General features: G+C 32.3%; 3 protein-coding genes across 7 annotated transcripts; all 3 read right to left on the reverse strand.

The window, feature by feature from the left end:
• Nucleotides 1-87: 87 nt before the first annotated feature.
• On the reverse strand, nt 88-4,983 carry LOC105833483 (folliculin). The gene is made up of 12 exons (XM_036286275.1): nt 4,680-4,983; nt 4,365-4,568; nt 4,161-4,283; nt 3,804-4,076; nt 3,632-3,730; nt 2,449-2,786; nt 2,214-2,319; nt 1,778-2,052; nt 1,558-1,670; nt 1,116-1,445; nt 801-1,035; nt 88-615 (listed from the first exon to the last, which is right to left on the reverse strand). The coding sequence occupies exons 1-12, from the start codon at nt 4,728-4,730 to the stop codon at nt 474-476; spliced, it is 2,289 nt and encodes a 762-aa protein (XP_036142168.1). The 5' UTR covers nt 4,731-4,983; the 3' UTR covers nt 88-473.
• A 2,670-nt stretch (nt 4,984-7,653) lies between these two features.
• LOC105839138 (MAPK regulated corepressor interacting protein 2) lies at nt 7,654-10,695 on the reverse strand. Of its 2 annotated transcripts, XM_012685219.3 has the most exons (6): nt 9,961-10,695; nt 9,768-9,852; nt 9,248-9,366; nt 8,955-9,023; nt 8,607-8,663; nt 7,654-8,434 (listed from the first exon to the last, which is right to left on the reverse strand). In XM_012685219.3, exons 1-6 carry the CDS (start codon nt 10,010-10,012, stop codon nt 8,364-8,366), a joined length of 453 nt encoding a protein of 150 aa, XP_012540673.1. In that variant the 5' UTR covers nt 10,013-10,695; the 3' UTR covers nt 7,654-8,363. The 2 variants fall into 2 exon arrangements, with proteins under 2 accessions (XP_012540673.1, XP_012540674.1); XM_012685220.3 differs by lacking the exon at nt 8,955-9,023.
• A 119-nt stretch (nt 10,696-10,814) lies between these two features.
• LOC105839132 (TOM1-like protein 2) lies at nt 10,815-16,010 on the reverse strand. Of its 4 annotated transcripts, none has more exons than XM_012685212.3 (9): nt 15,716-16,010; nt 15,250-15,419; nt 14,611-14,892; nt 14,260-14,526; nt 13,811-14,111; nt 13,519-13,636; nt 12,917-12,947; nt 12,310-12,360; nt 10,815-12,131 (listed from the first exon to the last, which is right to left on the reverse strand). In XM_012685212.3, the coding sequence occupies exons 1-9, from the start codon at nt 15,768-15,770 to the stop codon at nt 11,934-11,936; spliced, it is 1,473 nt and encodes a 490-aa protein (XP_012540666.1). In that variant the 5' UTR covers nt 15,771-16,010; the 3' UTR covers nt 10,815-11,933. The 4 variants fall into 4 exon arrangements, with proteins under 4 accessions (XP_012540666.1, XP_012540664.1, XP_012540667.1 ...); XM_012685210.3 differs by having other exon boundaries at nt 12,836-12,947; nt 15,716-16,009; XM_012685213.3 differs by lacking the exon at nt 12,310-12,360.
• Nucleotides 16,011-16,141: the final 131 nt, after the last annotated feature.

A 16,141-nucleotide genomic window follows, 5' to 3' on the forward strand; every position in this document is an offset into this window, starting at 1 on the left:
AAATACCATCAGAACTGTTGAATATTTTATCACAGGACATGCAACGTATCATTCTGGTTCCAATATCTAGAATTATTTTATCTCTGATTATATCTACAGATTTTTTATTTTATAAAGAAATTGAAAACATATATAACTTAAAAGTACAATTAAAAATTGCCATCAAACACAGTTACCATGAGAATTACTAACGTTCACAAATTATACATCCATTTTAAAATTTGATGAAACAAAATACATATTTATTATCAATGTTTGTACTTAATAAATTCAGTTATTAATTCACATACACAGTTTGCTTTTGACTGAATTATAAATAAAAAAACACAACCTTGAACACACAGTAAGCATTCCTCTCGAGCAAACGCGAGGAATTGGAGTTAAAAATATACATATACACATAATTTACAATAAATATTACATCCACCGATATACTAAAATGTGTACAATAAAACAAATTAATCTTTAATAAATTATGCTGGATTAGATGGTAATCCCATAGACCATGCATCCAATAATTTTTTGTCCTGAGATCCAGCGCCCAAACTGAGCATAAGTCCAGAAAGATCACCACGATGGCCTCGTCCATGCATCGCGTGAATAACTTTTGCAATACTAAACAATACCAAAAGAAATATATATATGTATATATTTACCAAAGAATACCAAACAATACCAATATATATATTTACACGTAGAAATATATATATACGTGAATGCATATATACAGTCACATAAAGAAATGTTTAAAATTGATGTTACAGGAGTGAAACTGTTCTGTGAAACAGTATGATTCATACTTAGCCCATTCTTCTTGAAGAGTCGCAAAGTGTGCTTTAAGAACAGAGTTTCCAAGTTTTTCATTGTCAAGTGATTTTTCAATTTTTAATAGCAAGGTCGGAAGTTTCAATGGTAAAGTACCGGTCCATTTTACTATATGGGATTTTGCATTCCCAACCTTGTGTTCGTTGAGTATTATATCTAGTCTGCATACAGTGGCACAAGGTAAAGGAACTGCTACTGAAGTGTCTACAGCTAAAAATTATATTGCTATAAATTTCATTTTCATAAAAAATCATTGGTCTGTGGCTATATGTTCTAGAATAGTACAATACCAATAAAGTTACATGCATCAGGATCCATGTATTCCAACGTTTGTATTTTTACCCGTCGACACGCTCTTGGAACAAGACTGCTGAGTCCATATAAAGATTCCAATCTTTGAATCTTTGGACCTCTGACCAAGACTTGAATACCAGTTAAACAGGAATACAGCAACTGTCTAAACTGATCTTTCCCTAGTACTCGTTTTAAATTTCGTAAAATTACAGCGGTAGATTTTTCCGCAACTTCAGAAAATTCTGGCAAAAGCTCAGAGTCATCCCAATTAAAATTAAAATTTACTGGTAATTTTGCGTTCACTAAAGTAAAGCCTTCTTCAGTTTCTGTAAATTATTTGTAACATAATTATGACCCACTAACATTATAAGAAACAAATATATTTTAATATTAATTGCTATAGTATACAAAAGAATGCTTACTACTATAATTACTAACCAATTTGATGTTCAAAAGTATAATTAAGTTCGTCATCTAATAAACTCATTGGGAAAATTTCTATAAAGTGCCTCGCCCCAGCACTGAGGATCCATACTAACCACATATGAATTCTGAAACATGATATGTACAAGAAATAATTAAAATACAACTTTAAGAAAATAATTATACATGTTTTTATTGCAATTCGCATGTATGCATGAATAATGGAACACCTTACCTCACAAAAACATGTTTTTCATTTGTTATATCAATAAGTGTTCTAGACTGTTTAATGGAAGTACTATGACATCTCATTCCGCTGTTTGCTGTCGTCAATCTCATTGCCCTTTGCGGACATTCCGCTTCCTCTGCATTATATCGTTTCTCAGCAAAATCTTGCAATTCTCTAATTACCTCTTTTAAATTATCAATCAAAAATGGCCACATGTTCAACAAGAATTGCTTGTCTCTCATGAAAACAATAAAACTGCACCATCTTCTAAAACCTCGTGCCTATATAAAAAAAAAATTATACATTATCTTATAAATGTGTCAATGTCGAAGCAAACAAAATTATAACCAAATCTTTCAGTTCTAGCAATTTTAAATAATGACATGATTTGAAAAATTTGTTGTAATAACTACCAAACATGCTTTTTCGTTGCATAATTCACCTGGGCATCTTTCAATGTAAAAGTATGACTTAAAACATGCCCCCTGTACTCATCTCCAAAATAGCAAACACCTTCTTTACCAGGGTGTACTTCGCAACTTAGACTCCTTGAAAAACAAATAAAAATTTATAGTAATAGAGGAATATTTTTACAATCTTTAATCTTTAAAAAAATTAAATCAATATAACTTATAGATAAATTTATAATGATCTATAGAACAAAAAGGATAAAATACCTAACACAAGCATGTTTTAACAAATTTCCAATATCTTGCATTAATGAATGTTGAGCAGACAAGAAAGATGTTCTTGTTTCATGTTCATTACTTAAATATTTAACATTTCCAATGCTTTGACAGCCCTCACATTCATCTTGGCCATCCTCAAAGGAAATTTCACCTTGTCTCAACACTTCTTTTGGTCCATAAAATTTTAATTTTTCTGTATTCTGCATATCATAGTTGCGATATGTTTGCGTGGTAAATATCACTTTGGGTCCATGCATTTCACAGAAGGTGCACAGTGCAATTACAGCATTCATTGCTTTTGAAAAATAGTACGTTTTTCTGAGTCTTTTTATTTATCTCAGAAAGGGAGAACCCATAAAATTTATTATGCCTTTACACATGATCCTAGATTATTTAAAAAAATAAAATATCCTAAAAATAGATATTTAATAATCTGCATTACATCCATATATATATATATATATAATATGTATATATATGTATATAATAAAAAATATATATATTGTATTATAAGATCGTATCTTTCAAGATATCTAATAACTTACACAAGGTTATTTTATAAAATATGTATTATTAAATATAAATGCGACTCACATGAAAGTAATTGAATATTTATGTAATTACAATATATGATTTGCAAAAGATTGAAGCAATTTATAACATAACCTCTGTCAAAATGCTTTTAAAATGCGCAATCCTATCATTTACCTGCTTCTTTATAAGTTACTCAGTAAAACTTGACGTCCAAGTCACAAGTGAATTTTTTTTCATCCTTTTCACGTGATAAAACAAAAATGAAGTCGGGGCAGAGACACGTGACATCACGATAGCTAATCTCGACATTAGTTCACGTTCACACAATGAAAAACACACACACTGACACACACCACACACGCGCGCGCGATGGAACTAAATTTACACATTTGCACGTCGGGTTGCCAATTCAAAGGTGCTATCAAAATGAGTAAAAACACGCACTCTGTGTGTATGTGTAGAAATACACACATTGTCCATGTGTGTTGCGCTCTCTCTCTCTCTCTCTCTCTCTCTTTCTCTCTCTCAAGCACAAATATATATATATATTTTTTTTTTAATTTTACTATATATATCATTTTTTAATATAGGACAGAAAATGTTAAAAAGAAATCATAGAATTTTCTTTTTTTTTTTATACATGGAATTCATGACCAAATTTCAATTTGACACCTTCATAAGCAGCTCTCATCCATATGCCCACGGCATGTGCTCCAGGATCAGGATATTTCAACATCTACATAATATGAATAGATTATAATTCTATCCCAAATTTAAATGTATACATACATTGTACAATAAAATAATACCTTGCAATTTGTAGAACAAAATCCCGGCATATTCACAGTTTGCATTGCAAAAGTTTCAGCAGCTTTGACAGCTTCCCCAAATGCACTGACAGGACTTGAGCCAGAATTTAATGTGTCTCTTAATTTATTTTCAGCAGGTACCAAAGCATCTAACATAGTTCGGTCGCCAACTAATGTTCCACTAACTTCAGATATCATCTTGTTTGCAGACGTTAGAGCAGTTAACCACATATTGGTATTTATTTGTTCATCATTTCGAAACTTAAAAAAGCTCTAAAATATCCCTCAAAATTTCTTTTCTTAATCTTAACGATGAAAAATTAAAGTTTATTGTACCATTGATTGTAAAGATCTTACTTTTGCAACAGTATCAAAAAATAATGAGTACATTCCACCTTCTAAGCCAGTTGTTTCTTTTTCAATAATATAGCTTATTTGCATGAATGTTGTAGCAGGTCTTGTTGCTAAAATTTGTCCTTCCTATAATGCAAATAATATAATATTATGCATGATATTTACAATTGTTAATAAAAAAATGGATACATGTTTTATTTATTGCACCTTAATTGCTAATTTTATAGCATTAGCACTATACGCAAGTAGGGTTCCATAATTTCCATCACCGCATTCTTCATCCATTATATCGAGTTGTCTTGCACATGCTATTAAGGCTTCGCACGCGAATGTTAATACTGTAAGAAATGCTGGACGATTTTCAGGTTGTATCATTGGTCCTACATCAGATATACTATTTTCATAAACTGTCTGCAATTAAGAACTTGTATCATAAGTATAAGCAGAGTAAAAATAATGATTTATAATTGCAAAATACATAATTTTTAAAACTCTATTAATAATTAAATAAAGTTAAATTACCTGCGAATTTTGCTCTTTTACATTATGTAATATTTTATCATTCTTCATCATAGCCTTAAAAGGTAATTTTTTTATCTTTCTATGAAATTATACTGTATGAAAATTGAAATTGTATATAACATCAAACTTTAGCTAAACCAGAGAGAAGGCTAAAGAGCTCGACACGGTCACGGTCTGGTTTTAGGTGATTTTCGAACGCGATCAGAGAGTGCAAAGTTTTCATAGCCCTAAGCCCAATTTCTTCACGTCCAGTTATCTTACGGTTAAAATTTTATCCAGGAGATAAACTACCAGATCCATGTACGTAATTGGTTAAACTTGATATTTATCCTCCGGATAACTTTATCGGGAACAATCGGGAACTCGGGAAGTGAAGAAATCGGGCATAAGCCCGGATTTACAATAGTGTAGTAAGTCTTATGCCATAAGGAATCAACCAATTATAATCGAATATGAGAAGAATAATCGAATATAATTGGTTAATTCCTTATGGCATAAAGCTTACTACACCTAGGTATTCTAAGGCTGCGTTTCAATATTCACTGTCAGTACTGAAATTCTACAGTGTATGTGACGTAAACTATAGATTTTTAGTACTGGCAGTGAATATCAAAACGCAGCTATGGACCTAGAGTTTACACCGAGCACTTGGTACGCGTATCAAATAGTAAATAACTAGTGAATGTGTTTAATCATTGGCTGATCAGCTTAAATTCACTACTTGATACGCGTACCAAGTGCTCGGTGTAAACTAGAGCATAGTCGAATCTTATTCAAGACAATCAAGACCCATCTTAAGCACGATCTTGAGACGTCAATGCTGTTATTTCATTGGTAAGTAAATCTCAAGTCGGCTCGAAGCTAGACTTAAGACAATGCTTGAGCTTAAGATCGGTCTATGAATCCCGTCCTATGGCCGGTATTCATAGTTGGATCTTATATTTAAGATCATCTTAAGTACTGTCTTAAGATGCCATCAGCCAATCACAGAGTCATATTAGCATCTTAAGACATTGCTTGAGACGATCTTTAAATAAGATTCAACTATGAATACCAGTCTATGGCCGGTATTCATAGTCAAATCTTATTTCAAGATCGTCTCAAGCAATGTCTTAAGATGCTAATACGACTCTGTGATTGGCTGATGGCATCTTAAGACAGTACTTAAGATGATCTTAAATATAAGATCCGACTATGAATACCGGCCTATGAGTTTGTTCGCGTCACATAGCCCGACATGCTCTTGTTCACCCCAACGCACTCCAATACGTTGGCCGCGTTCAGCAGACACAACTGTTGAGTGAGCGCTCAGTGATTCTTTAATATGATTGGTTAAATCTAAAAGTACTAACCAATCATATTAAAGAATCACTGAGCGCTCACTCAACAGTTTTGTGTCTGCTGAATGCGGCCGTTGATTCTGATGACGCCAACCTATTAGAGTGCTTTGGAGTGAGTAGGAGCATATCGGGGCATGGCGACGCGAACAAATCATAGGTCTGTTTTTTATTCCTACACTGCTGCACTGGTGCAATAAGTTAGAATAAGACAAATATATTTTTTCTCATTCTAACTTATTTTGCACAAGTGCAGCAGTGCAGCGACAAAAAACAAAGGCTTGTTCTTGGTAGCTGTACTGCTGTACTGGTGCAATAAGTTAGAATGAGAAAAAATATATTTGTCTCATTCTAACTTATTGCACCAGTGCAGCGACGAGAACAGGCCTCAGGGTGCGGTCCCATGAAGCGGATTATGCGGAAGCGGAACAAGCGGATCACCAATCGCGGGATCATTTTGATAGAACTCTTTCAAAGATTCGATTTTTTGCCGCATTTCTATCAACACATTTTGGTAATCTGTACTGTTAGCAACTAAGCTTAATGACGAAGTAGCAGATTTAAATCTGCTGTGATATGCCTCAGCAATCAAAAAGCTGTTAGCATTTTGCTTGCTGGGAATATATCATGTATTGATATATATTTAACATCTGAAAATATATATAACATAAATAAAATTATATTTTGATTATATAATTAATGAGTACAAATTAGAACGATACTATTTTGTCATCAATTGTAATTATTTCAGTATTTATATCAATTACCTATTTGTATTTATATGAGAACGATAGAAATAAAATACAATCTGAGAAATATTGCTGTATATATAAAGAGGTATTTATTTCATGACTATGTAAAATTCAACTGCACATGGTTGAATTTTATTGCACTACATAACGACTACTCTCACAAACTGCGCTTTGTCAGACGCGTAATATTGTGGCATTTAATTGTCGTTAATTGGAGACTCATTGCAATAGTCTGACAGATATGCAACAATACGTACAAGCAAGAAACAATTTAACTTGCCATAATATAACAATTCAATCCAACCCAGACAACACAATGTCCAAAATAGAGACATAAGATGTCTAAAAGACATCTTAAATATCTTAGACATCTTGTCATATTTTTTTTTAAATGTCTGAAAAACATCTCATGTCCCGATTTTAGACAATGTGTTGTCTGGAAAGCAAAATCTGCAACAGATTGCATCACGCATTGCAGTTTGCGATCTCTAACTCTACAAGTAACAATATTTCGATGATTTCTCTTACATATTATCAGTCTACAAATTTATACTATATCTCGGCTTACGTAAAAGTCAAAGACAATCGTCGTAACAAGTACCGCAACATTATGCATTCACGCGATCGTTGCATGCAATATGTACATTTTAGAATTAAAAATTCATCTCACGCAGGATTCATACTGTACAGCTTTGGGTTTTTTGCTCGTACTTGTGTTAATTCTATTTTGGTATACGCATATATATATATATATATATATATATATATATATATATATGTGTGTGTGTGTGTGTGTGTGTGTGTGTGTGTGTGTACTGGATTGCATCTCTCTCTCTCTCTCTCTCTCTCTCTCTCTCTCTCTCTCTCTCTCTCTCTCTCTCTCTCTCTCTCTCCTCTCTCTCTCTCTCTCTCTCTCTCTCTCTCCAATTCTTCTATGTATGTTTAAAACTTAACAGAACTTTGAATCTTTTAACTACTTTGGCTTTATATTATACAGTACCTCGCGTTATTCTACTTATTGTCTACTAAAAATTGCGTGAAACTCTGTTACAAGCTTTCAAAGCTCTGTACGAAACGGATGCCAAGATTCTGCATCTTATTAATATTGAGCAATTCTAACAATAGAGCAACAATAAACAAATATCAATATGTAATGTAGAAACTTTCTTTAAAAAATGCATATAAACAAACAATCGTTATTAAATCATTTGAATTACTAACAGTGTTTGTTACTGTTATTTATATTTTGCATACGCACAATGTGTACAAAATCGCAGATAGTAATTTATTGCTTTTATAATATGACATGATGCGCTTGTGTAGTACACGTATTTTGTGTGTGTGTGTGCACGCGCGCGTGGACACACACACCCATATAACTCGAGTGATATTTTAATTGGCAATTTAGACACGATACATATATTGAACTTACAGATTTGAGATCTGTATTTTAACATTATCTTACCAATTTTAGAACTCTGTTAAGTTTAAATCACATGCTTAAGATGCAATCAATTTGTGTAGAACAGGCTGCTATACTACCTCCAACGTAGTAAAAGTCCTCAGAAATGTAATATTAGCTCTTTTTTAATATCTCAAAGTGACTTGGTAATATTATTAAATAATCGTTTGCCCCACCAAGATTCCAAATCAAATGGTTTAAAGTCTGAAACAATTTATTTATATTTTGCCATTTACTTTATACAATCAGTTACAATAGATAATACACAACATAATATGAGGATATTAATTACTCTTAAGATTAAGAAATTATTCTTGTGATTCTCTCAATCTGATTTTCATCTAGTATAAATGGAGTAATGTTATATCGCACTTACCTTGAAGACTATCACTTCGTTCACCATCATTGTAATATACTATCGAATCCTTAGGACCTAATAAACAAAATATCAAATTATGATTTAAAATGTATATTTTTGAAATAAATGTATAAGTATACAAATATATATATACATGTGTGTGTATGTCACATACAAGTTAATTATAGTACAATAGAGGCATAGAAATCATTCTTTACAAAAGATAAAAAGCAGAACCTTCTTTTATAAATCGCGTATACATAATTGTCAAGAAAACACTTTAATGTAGATGTATGAATGAGAGAAAACAGATAATTCAATGCAATTACTAATTAACGTTGATTGGTTGTATATATCACTACTTACTGCAAAGTTGTGCACATTCTGTGCCATCGCAACATTCGCTTCTTTGTCGCATATTAACTTGATTCCATGCTGTTAAAAATAATAAACAAAAATAAAAATTTTTGTTCAACATTGGAAAAAATATAAGCACACGATATAAGTATTTAAGACTTTATCTTTTTTCCCCAACTAAAGTTTCATGTTCAGCCTCTTTCATACTTTGCAAAATTCATGGTTTTGCATTCCTTTCATACTTAGTACAAGACTAACTCTATATCTTGTTTCATATGTGTACAGAATGCTTTTCTACCTACATTCGTAAATAAATTTGATGAGTTCCTCGTGTTGTGGTGTGATAACTTCTTGCATCTGATGTCGCTGCGAGATGAACTTGGATTTCCCATTCATATGGAAAACTGGCTTTGGTATATGACTGTGAGCATGAAACATATATATAAGCTTTATTGTATAATAATAATGAAGCAAATGGTTCTTCTTTTACACGTTATTACACAAATGCAACCTTATGCAATACACAGTGGAATGTTGAAGATTGTCGCAGGAAAAATATAAAGCAAAATCAATTCTAGGTATTTGGATCGCGTTTTATTAGAAATGCTTTATTAGGAGTTTTAATGACATCAATATTACATCAATGAGTTATGTTAATAGCTTTAGTGATTTTATGGAACAAATTATGATAAATTGCATAATGTCGAAGCAGCATTGGAAGAGGAGTAACGTGAAAAGTGGCGAGAAAGGGGTTAAACTTTAAACCTTCGTTCTTTTCTCTCTCTCTCTCTCTCTCCCCCCCCCCTCCTCTCTCTTTCTCACCGAATAATCTCGTGGTCATCTTCAATATCGGTCTTTCTCGTTACATCACGCAGAGTTTCCAATCTTTCGAGATTCTGACTGATTCCTGTGAAAAAAGACAATTGAATTCGCAACTTTGTAAGTTATAGATCACTCATGACTGTCGTCTACTCGTCTAGGCCGCATTGGTAATTGAAAGATCCAAATTTAGTACCTCGCCGTGTTTTCGCTACGATTTTGCTAGGTCCCTTTGACACGGTATACATGATCCTCGTTCTCGGATAAGTGCGGAAGCTTTTTTTCGCAAACGCAATACCAGATCATCCGCGAGAAATCGTCGCGCCTGCCGCGTGTTCTCAAGCTAATCGTTGCCGATTGCAACAAACTGCTGATAATGAAGCTGAAGCCCGGCGATATTCCCGGCTTACCACTTACTACCACGGCTTACGAAATCGCTCATCAGCGCAGCTCATGACGATGAACTGCACTAACAACACGCGACAAAAGAAGTGGGAGATGAAAAAGTAATGGGAGAAAATATTGTTTCAAGCTCCAACTCTCAAACTCTATTGATTTATACTCATAATCAAGACTAATCAAGACTAGAGATCCTATTGCTCTATTGCTGCTCACGTGGTAAGATAGAAAAAACTTTCCTGCCTGCAAATCTTAAAAAAAATTACTAAAAAGCAATAGGAAATATTCAATCGTTTTTAATTAGTTATAAATCTTGAATTAATAACGTTAATGCACAATTGATTACGATAAAATTATCATTTATTCATGATAAATTTCATTAGAATAAAGAACAAATTGATAAAAATTCTACCATTCAATGGTTTAATTCATTTTCATCAAATGATTTAGGATACTATTTTTTTCTGAATATGAAAAATAAAATAAGATTTTTGGCATTGTATCGGTTCTCATCATTCTCTATCGATTTTTTAGAGAGGAGAGTTAAATGAGTTTTGCACATATTATTCACTATTTTTAAGATGGTGCAATTAATAAGTTTTGTAATTTATGTATATAAGAACAAAAGAATAAAAATGTGAAAAAAATTGGTTGTCATGCAGTTTTTATTCTCTGCGTAAGTGAAGAGTACAGATTATCCTTATTAACTGTAAGTTCAGTTAATACAGGCACCGCAGGTGTACTTGTTTTTTGTAGCCATCTATTTGCATAAATACAGTAAAAACGTAAGCAAATATAAGATAAGAAATACAATATTAAATATTAGAGCAATCGATAAAACTCTTAAAGAGCTAAAAAGCTAAAAAACCAGTTTTTCATTCTTTCTCAGAGCTGTAAACATAGGATGTCAAAGAATCTCTAATCACCAATGTTACTGCTGCATTCATAATAATTTCAGAATATATTACTCATTTATAATATTATTACACATATTTGTAGTAATGATAACAGTGATAATCAATTAATGGTACTAATTTATATTAAGCTACAATAGTAAAGTATCTACAAAGTTTCTCTCTACAATAGTAAGAATTACAATAGTAAAAATAATAATGAATCTGTAAAATGTATCTCTGTATAGAATGTCAAACAGCTGAGACAAAATTTACTTCAACATAGAAAAATAGTTTATTAATATGTAGAGATAAGATCAATTATTTAATTGGATATTCGTCAAGATATCCATGTATCAATCCAAAAATTTCATCTAATTGCACGCTTAATTCACGACTTTGAGGCAAAATTTATCGTAATAAAACCTGTTGCGATACAATCTCTGTATTTCGGACGCATCGTGTCGCACTTATGTACAAATATTAATTAATCCTTAGCATGCTATTATTACATAATAATTAGAATGGTTCATAGAACAACTTTAAAGCAACTTATCTACATTATGTGTGTATACGATCATAATTTTATAACTGAAATGATATCTCAAACATGTGATTGTATAGGATCTGTTATCATATTAAGTACGTATAAGCACAAAGCATTTTTCATGTATATGTTTCTTTTCCCTCAACTTTGTATTTCTATGTTATTTCGTTTTTTATGTTAAAAATATAAATTTAAGTTTAAATTATCGATATCTAGAACGTGATTTAATCGGAAAAAAAAGACTGCTTTAAATGGCACATAGATATGTGCCATTTAAAGTAGTACAGCAGTCCAAAAGTTTCCATTTTGCAACACATAATTTCAAGGTATTTAAAGAGCGAATAAAGATTTGTCTTGATCTTTGTTAATTTGGCGCTGAATGTTCTGGTTACCGGCAGTCGAAGAATTCGAAGTGGCAGTTGTGGCTGTAGAGAGTGTTGGTAAAGCTTCAGCCACAGCTGCACGTTCTGCTAAGAAGCGTTCAAATTCCGATGATGTTAAGGATTCTTGATCACCTTGCCCTCCAGGCTGCAACAACAACATAGCAATCTAATTGTTGTTCACTGACATTCTTATATTGCTTTAACTGAGAAAAATAAATTTTGTAGAATTTCTTAAACTTATTTAAATATAAACAATTTTTTAAATTTCACTCATTCAGATATTCATAAAATAGTTTTAAAATAGAGCTTATACAAGTACTTACTGTGTGATCTAACCAGGCTGCCATTTCATTGAATTCAGATTCCAAATTCGGCTAAGTATAAAAAAACAAACACAAACATTGAACAAAACGACAAAAAAATACAAACAATATGTTACATATGTTGATGCAAACAAAATCTAACCATAACATAATCAAAATTAATAACTTTCATTTCTATAGAAGCGATGGACCTTGTCATAACAAATATTTAACATGCGTAAGCAAGATTTAGTAAGAAAGAAAATTGCCATACCTTGACCTCATTTAGTATATGCATCTATGAAATATGGAGAATATTTGTGCAACACTAATTTACATAGAGCATTAGCGCATGCAATGTTTAAAAATTAGCATTGAAATAAATTATAGAAAATGAACGTTTATGTTTATTACTTATAATATATATGTTTTATGGAAAGGAGGATTTTATCCTAGAGAAATATTTTTTTTAAAAAGATTAAATGAGTAATGAGTAATGACTATATTTTCTGAATAATTAGTTTAAGAAGGAGGAGATGTTACGCACACTAGCACTAGTAGTGGTCTGTTGAGGTAATTTAGGATTATTGCGGTTGAGAATTGCCGTGCTTAAGCTCCCTCCTCTCACCTGCTCCAAATTATCCTCGTACTTGCTGCCACTGTATAATTAAAAATATTAAATTATTATTAAAAAAAATTAATCTATGTAAATATAAATATATATTGAAATAAATGTATATTGAAAAAATAGTTTTATATTGGAAAAAAAGATTAGAGAGCTCTTTGTGTGCCAATATTTTTTCATGTATTTTATAATTAATTTTATTTCAAATTACATAATGGGTTTTTATGATTTTTAAAAGAAAATATGTTGTTGCTTGTGCATGTCTTTTGTTAACAATAAGTTACTCTATTGAAATAATTGCAATAATCTCTTGCTATCTCTCTAAATTACAATCGGTGAAAAATTAACAAAATCAGTGAAAATACACTGATTTTTAGTGGTATACTTATAACTTATTGATCATACAAAACAAATGAAATACACTGATCTTTCAGTGATTATACATTAATTTTGAAGTAAAGATCACTAAAAGACAGTGAATACTCACTAATTATCACAGCTATAAGTATACGAAATCAGTAACAATATTGCCCGATGCAAAACTGGTTGCAATTTAGAAAGACATAATATGAATGATGAATTATTTACGATCTAATATACAATACCTATTTTTTGTTGTTTCATACGTTGCATTACGCGATTGTGCAAACATGTCAAATTCGTCACCATCCCCTTCTTTTTTCTCCCTTTGTCTTATGTTTTTATCTACACTTTTAGCCGCATCTATTATTTTAAATAAGATAGAATAGTATCAATCTTGAGATTAAATTTATACGAACGTGATGTAGAAAAAATGAAAGAAATATATAGAATATATATGTAATTTTATAGTATAGTATTTAACACAATATTGCATTGTATGCAATATTACATAAAATTTACATAACTTTGACTTACCGAGTTCACTCATCTGTTTTGTTAAATTATCCACATCGTCAGATAAATCTATAAGTGATTCCGCTTCTTGTTTAGTAAGAGTTGATATTGAGTCAGCATTCGGTGGATGTGCAATTGTCTGAGCTAATATGGCGCTCGCTGGTACTTGCATTTTATTCTTTGTGTAACGTGTATAACGAAGAAACAGATTGTTTAATTCGTCGTTAATACGTAACAATTCTGCAGTCATTTCGTCATGGGCCAATTTACCGATCAAATCGACTACACGTTCTTGCATCGCTTTACATGTGGAATGAAGTTCCTACAAATAATTAATTAGATATGTTACGATGTGAAATTTATATCTTGGAGTTTGCAAAAACAATTCTACACGATAAAGGAAAAATACATATGAATAAAAACAAAACTTTATAAATATATTTACAAAAAGAAATATGTAAAATTCCTACGTTTAATAACTCAAGATCCGCGGAATCTACTTGTTGTTTACAACTTTGATCTGGACTGGTAAAGTACGCCAACATTTCCGATAATACACGCATATTTCCCTGAACAACGTCAAGTTCACTTTGCAATTTGGCTATTTGTTGTTCGCTCAGTTGAGTTAACTGGCCAATAGACTGTGAAATTTGAGAAGGTAAATGTTGCGTTCCCAAAAGCGCAGGCTGCTCATTTGTAGTCAGGCTTGCAGGAATTTGCTCTGTTTCAGGTACACTCTGTAGAAATATCATTGAAAGCAAAAACAATTAATTTTTAAGATAGAATGAATAGCAGGTAATTTTATCTAAAAAATGTCTTACTCTTTCTGGAGTAATAATTGGTGCCATAGCATCCAGATCAGTCATTGGAAACTGTATGCCCTTTACTTTTAATTCTTGATAAACTTGCACTACACCTTGAGTATGTGGCTGATGACGGAATGTATCTGCCCAAGTTTGGATTAAACTTAAAACTTTCTCTTGAACTGCCGTTGGTGGTTCATTTTTGGGACCAATTAATTTAACTAGATCTTGCACAAACTCTCTTGAACAAGCAAGAGCGTGAAAACGTTTCCCACAATTCTTGACACATGTCTCCAATACCTATTATATATAAATGATATTATCATATATAGCTATTTATGCATAAATAAATTAATAAATGCTCATTGCAATATTACAATATTCATTATAAGTTCAAGAGATCAAGAGGATAGCCACACTTGTAATAAATGTAATAATATACAACAACTAATCCAATTGGCATTAATTACATAAATTGTCTGAAAGTCAGGATTGTCAAACTGTACTTAATTAAAGTTTACTTAGTTATTGTTACAAAAATACAAACAGTGGCTAATGTGTCAAGTTATGCAATTATGTAAAGCAAATTAGGTATACTTGGTATCAAATGTGATTCTACATAAACAGTCGTTCATCATTAAGATTTATAATACTAACTGTAAGCGTGTACATGACTATGGTATAATTTTTGCCTGCTGCCTGATTAAGTCTGCGTTTGATAGCTTTAATAGCGTCTTTTGGCCCATCTTCGGTTTCGTTTATAATATCACATATCTCCATGTTAAGCGTCCAATTCTCGCTGGGTAAACTACCATCTGTAGCAGATTCTGAAATCGTAAGAGACATCATTAGGATTTGCAGGATACAGTATCTCTGCATATTTCGAGTATTTGATACGCGATAACGATATCAAACGTAATTAAATAAATTGATTAAAATGAAATGTGAAATCCGAGCGAAAAGATACGTTCCGAGTGAGTGCGCACTCGAAAATTATATTGTCTTAGCCGATTGATTTTAAATGCTCGAAGGAGTGGACCTCGAAGAGATCGCGAAACAATAACAAATATCCTTGATATAGTCTGACATGATGACATGAAAGAGAAATAAAGGGCACACTTACCGATTTTTTGTCCTACTTGTGTAGAAAAGGGATTGCCTACTCCAAAAAGTGACATTTTTTCAGAGTACGTAGGAGCACCTGCGTTGTTAACTGCCGTTCACCACTCACTCGCATACGTATGCGTGAAACGTGCACAGTAACCTCTGACAGGAGTGACAATTGACACACCCGGACAATTTGTCAATTTCGCGTGAGACCGATTGACAGAATCATATGACCTACGAAACGGTAAAGGCGGATCACAGAAGCAGACATCGAGTCGCAATCGCAAACGCAAACGTCATGAACGTCAAAGCGCACGGCCGCAAACCGCCAATCAGCGTCACGTCCCCAATTCACGATAGGCGGTGTAAGCGCTCAATAGCCTTGTTCGTTTTGTCTGTTCTGGATCACTCTGAGCAAACCCAAACACACCAACGCATTCTA

This window comes from Monomorium pharaonis, chromosome 4, assembly GCF_013373865.1.
Source record: "Monomorium pharaonis isolate MP-MQ-018 chromosome 4, ASM1337386v2, whole genome shotgun sequence".
NCBI lineage: Eukaryota > Metazoa > Arthropoda > Insecta > Hymenoptera > Formicidae > Monomorium > Monomorium pharaonis.

Coding starts and splice junctions, on each gene's coding strand:
- LOC105833483 (XM_036286275.1), bottom strand. CDS start 4,730: ATGATGAAGAATGATAAAATATTACATAATGTAAAAGAGCAAAATTCG. Junction 4,077..4,160: donor TTTTTGATACTGTTGCAAAA/GTAAGATCTTTA, acceptor GGGATATTTTAG/AGCTTTTTTAAGTTTCGAAA. Junction 1,036..1,115: donor TGATGCATGTAACTTTATTG/GTATTGTACTAT, acceptor TATAATTTTTAG/CTGTAGACACTTCAGTAGCA.
- LOC105839138 (XM_012685219.3), bottom strand. CDS start 10,012: ATGTATACCGTGTCAAAGGGACCTAGCAAAATCGTAGCGAAAACACGG. Junction 9,367..9,767: donor GATGACCACGAGATTATTCG/GTGAGAAAGAGA, acceptor TCATGCTCACAG/TCATATACCAAAGCCAGTTT. Junction 9,024..9,247: donor CATCAAATTTATTTACGAAT/GTAGGTAGAAAA, acceptor TATTTTTAACAG/CATGGAATCAAGTTAATATG.
- LOC105839132 (XM_012685210.3), bottom strand. CDS start 15,770: ATGTCACTTTTTGGAGTAGGCAATCCCTTTTCTACACAAGTAGGACAA. Junction 15,420..15,715: donor ACAAGTAGGACAAAAAATCG/GTAAGTGTGCCC, acceptor TTACGATTTCAG/AATCTGCTACAGATGGTAGT. Junction 14,112..14,259: donor CGGATCTTGAGTTATTAAAC/GTAGGAATTTTA, acceptor AATTATTTGTAG/GAACTTCATTCCACATGTAA.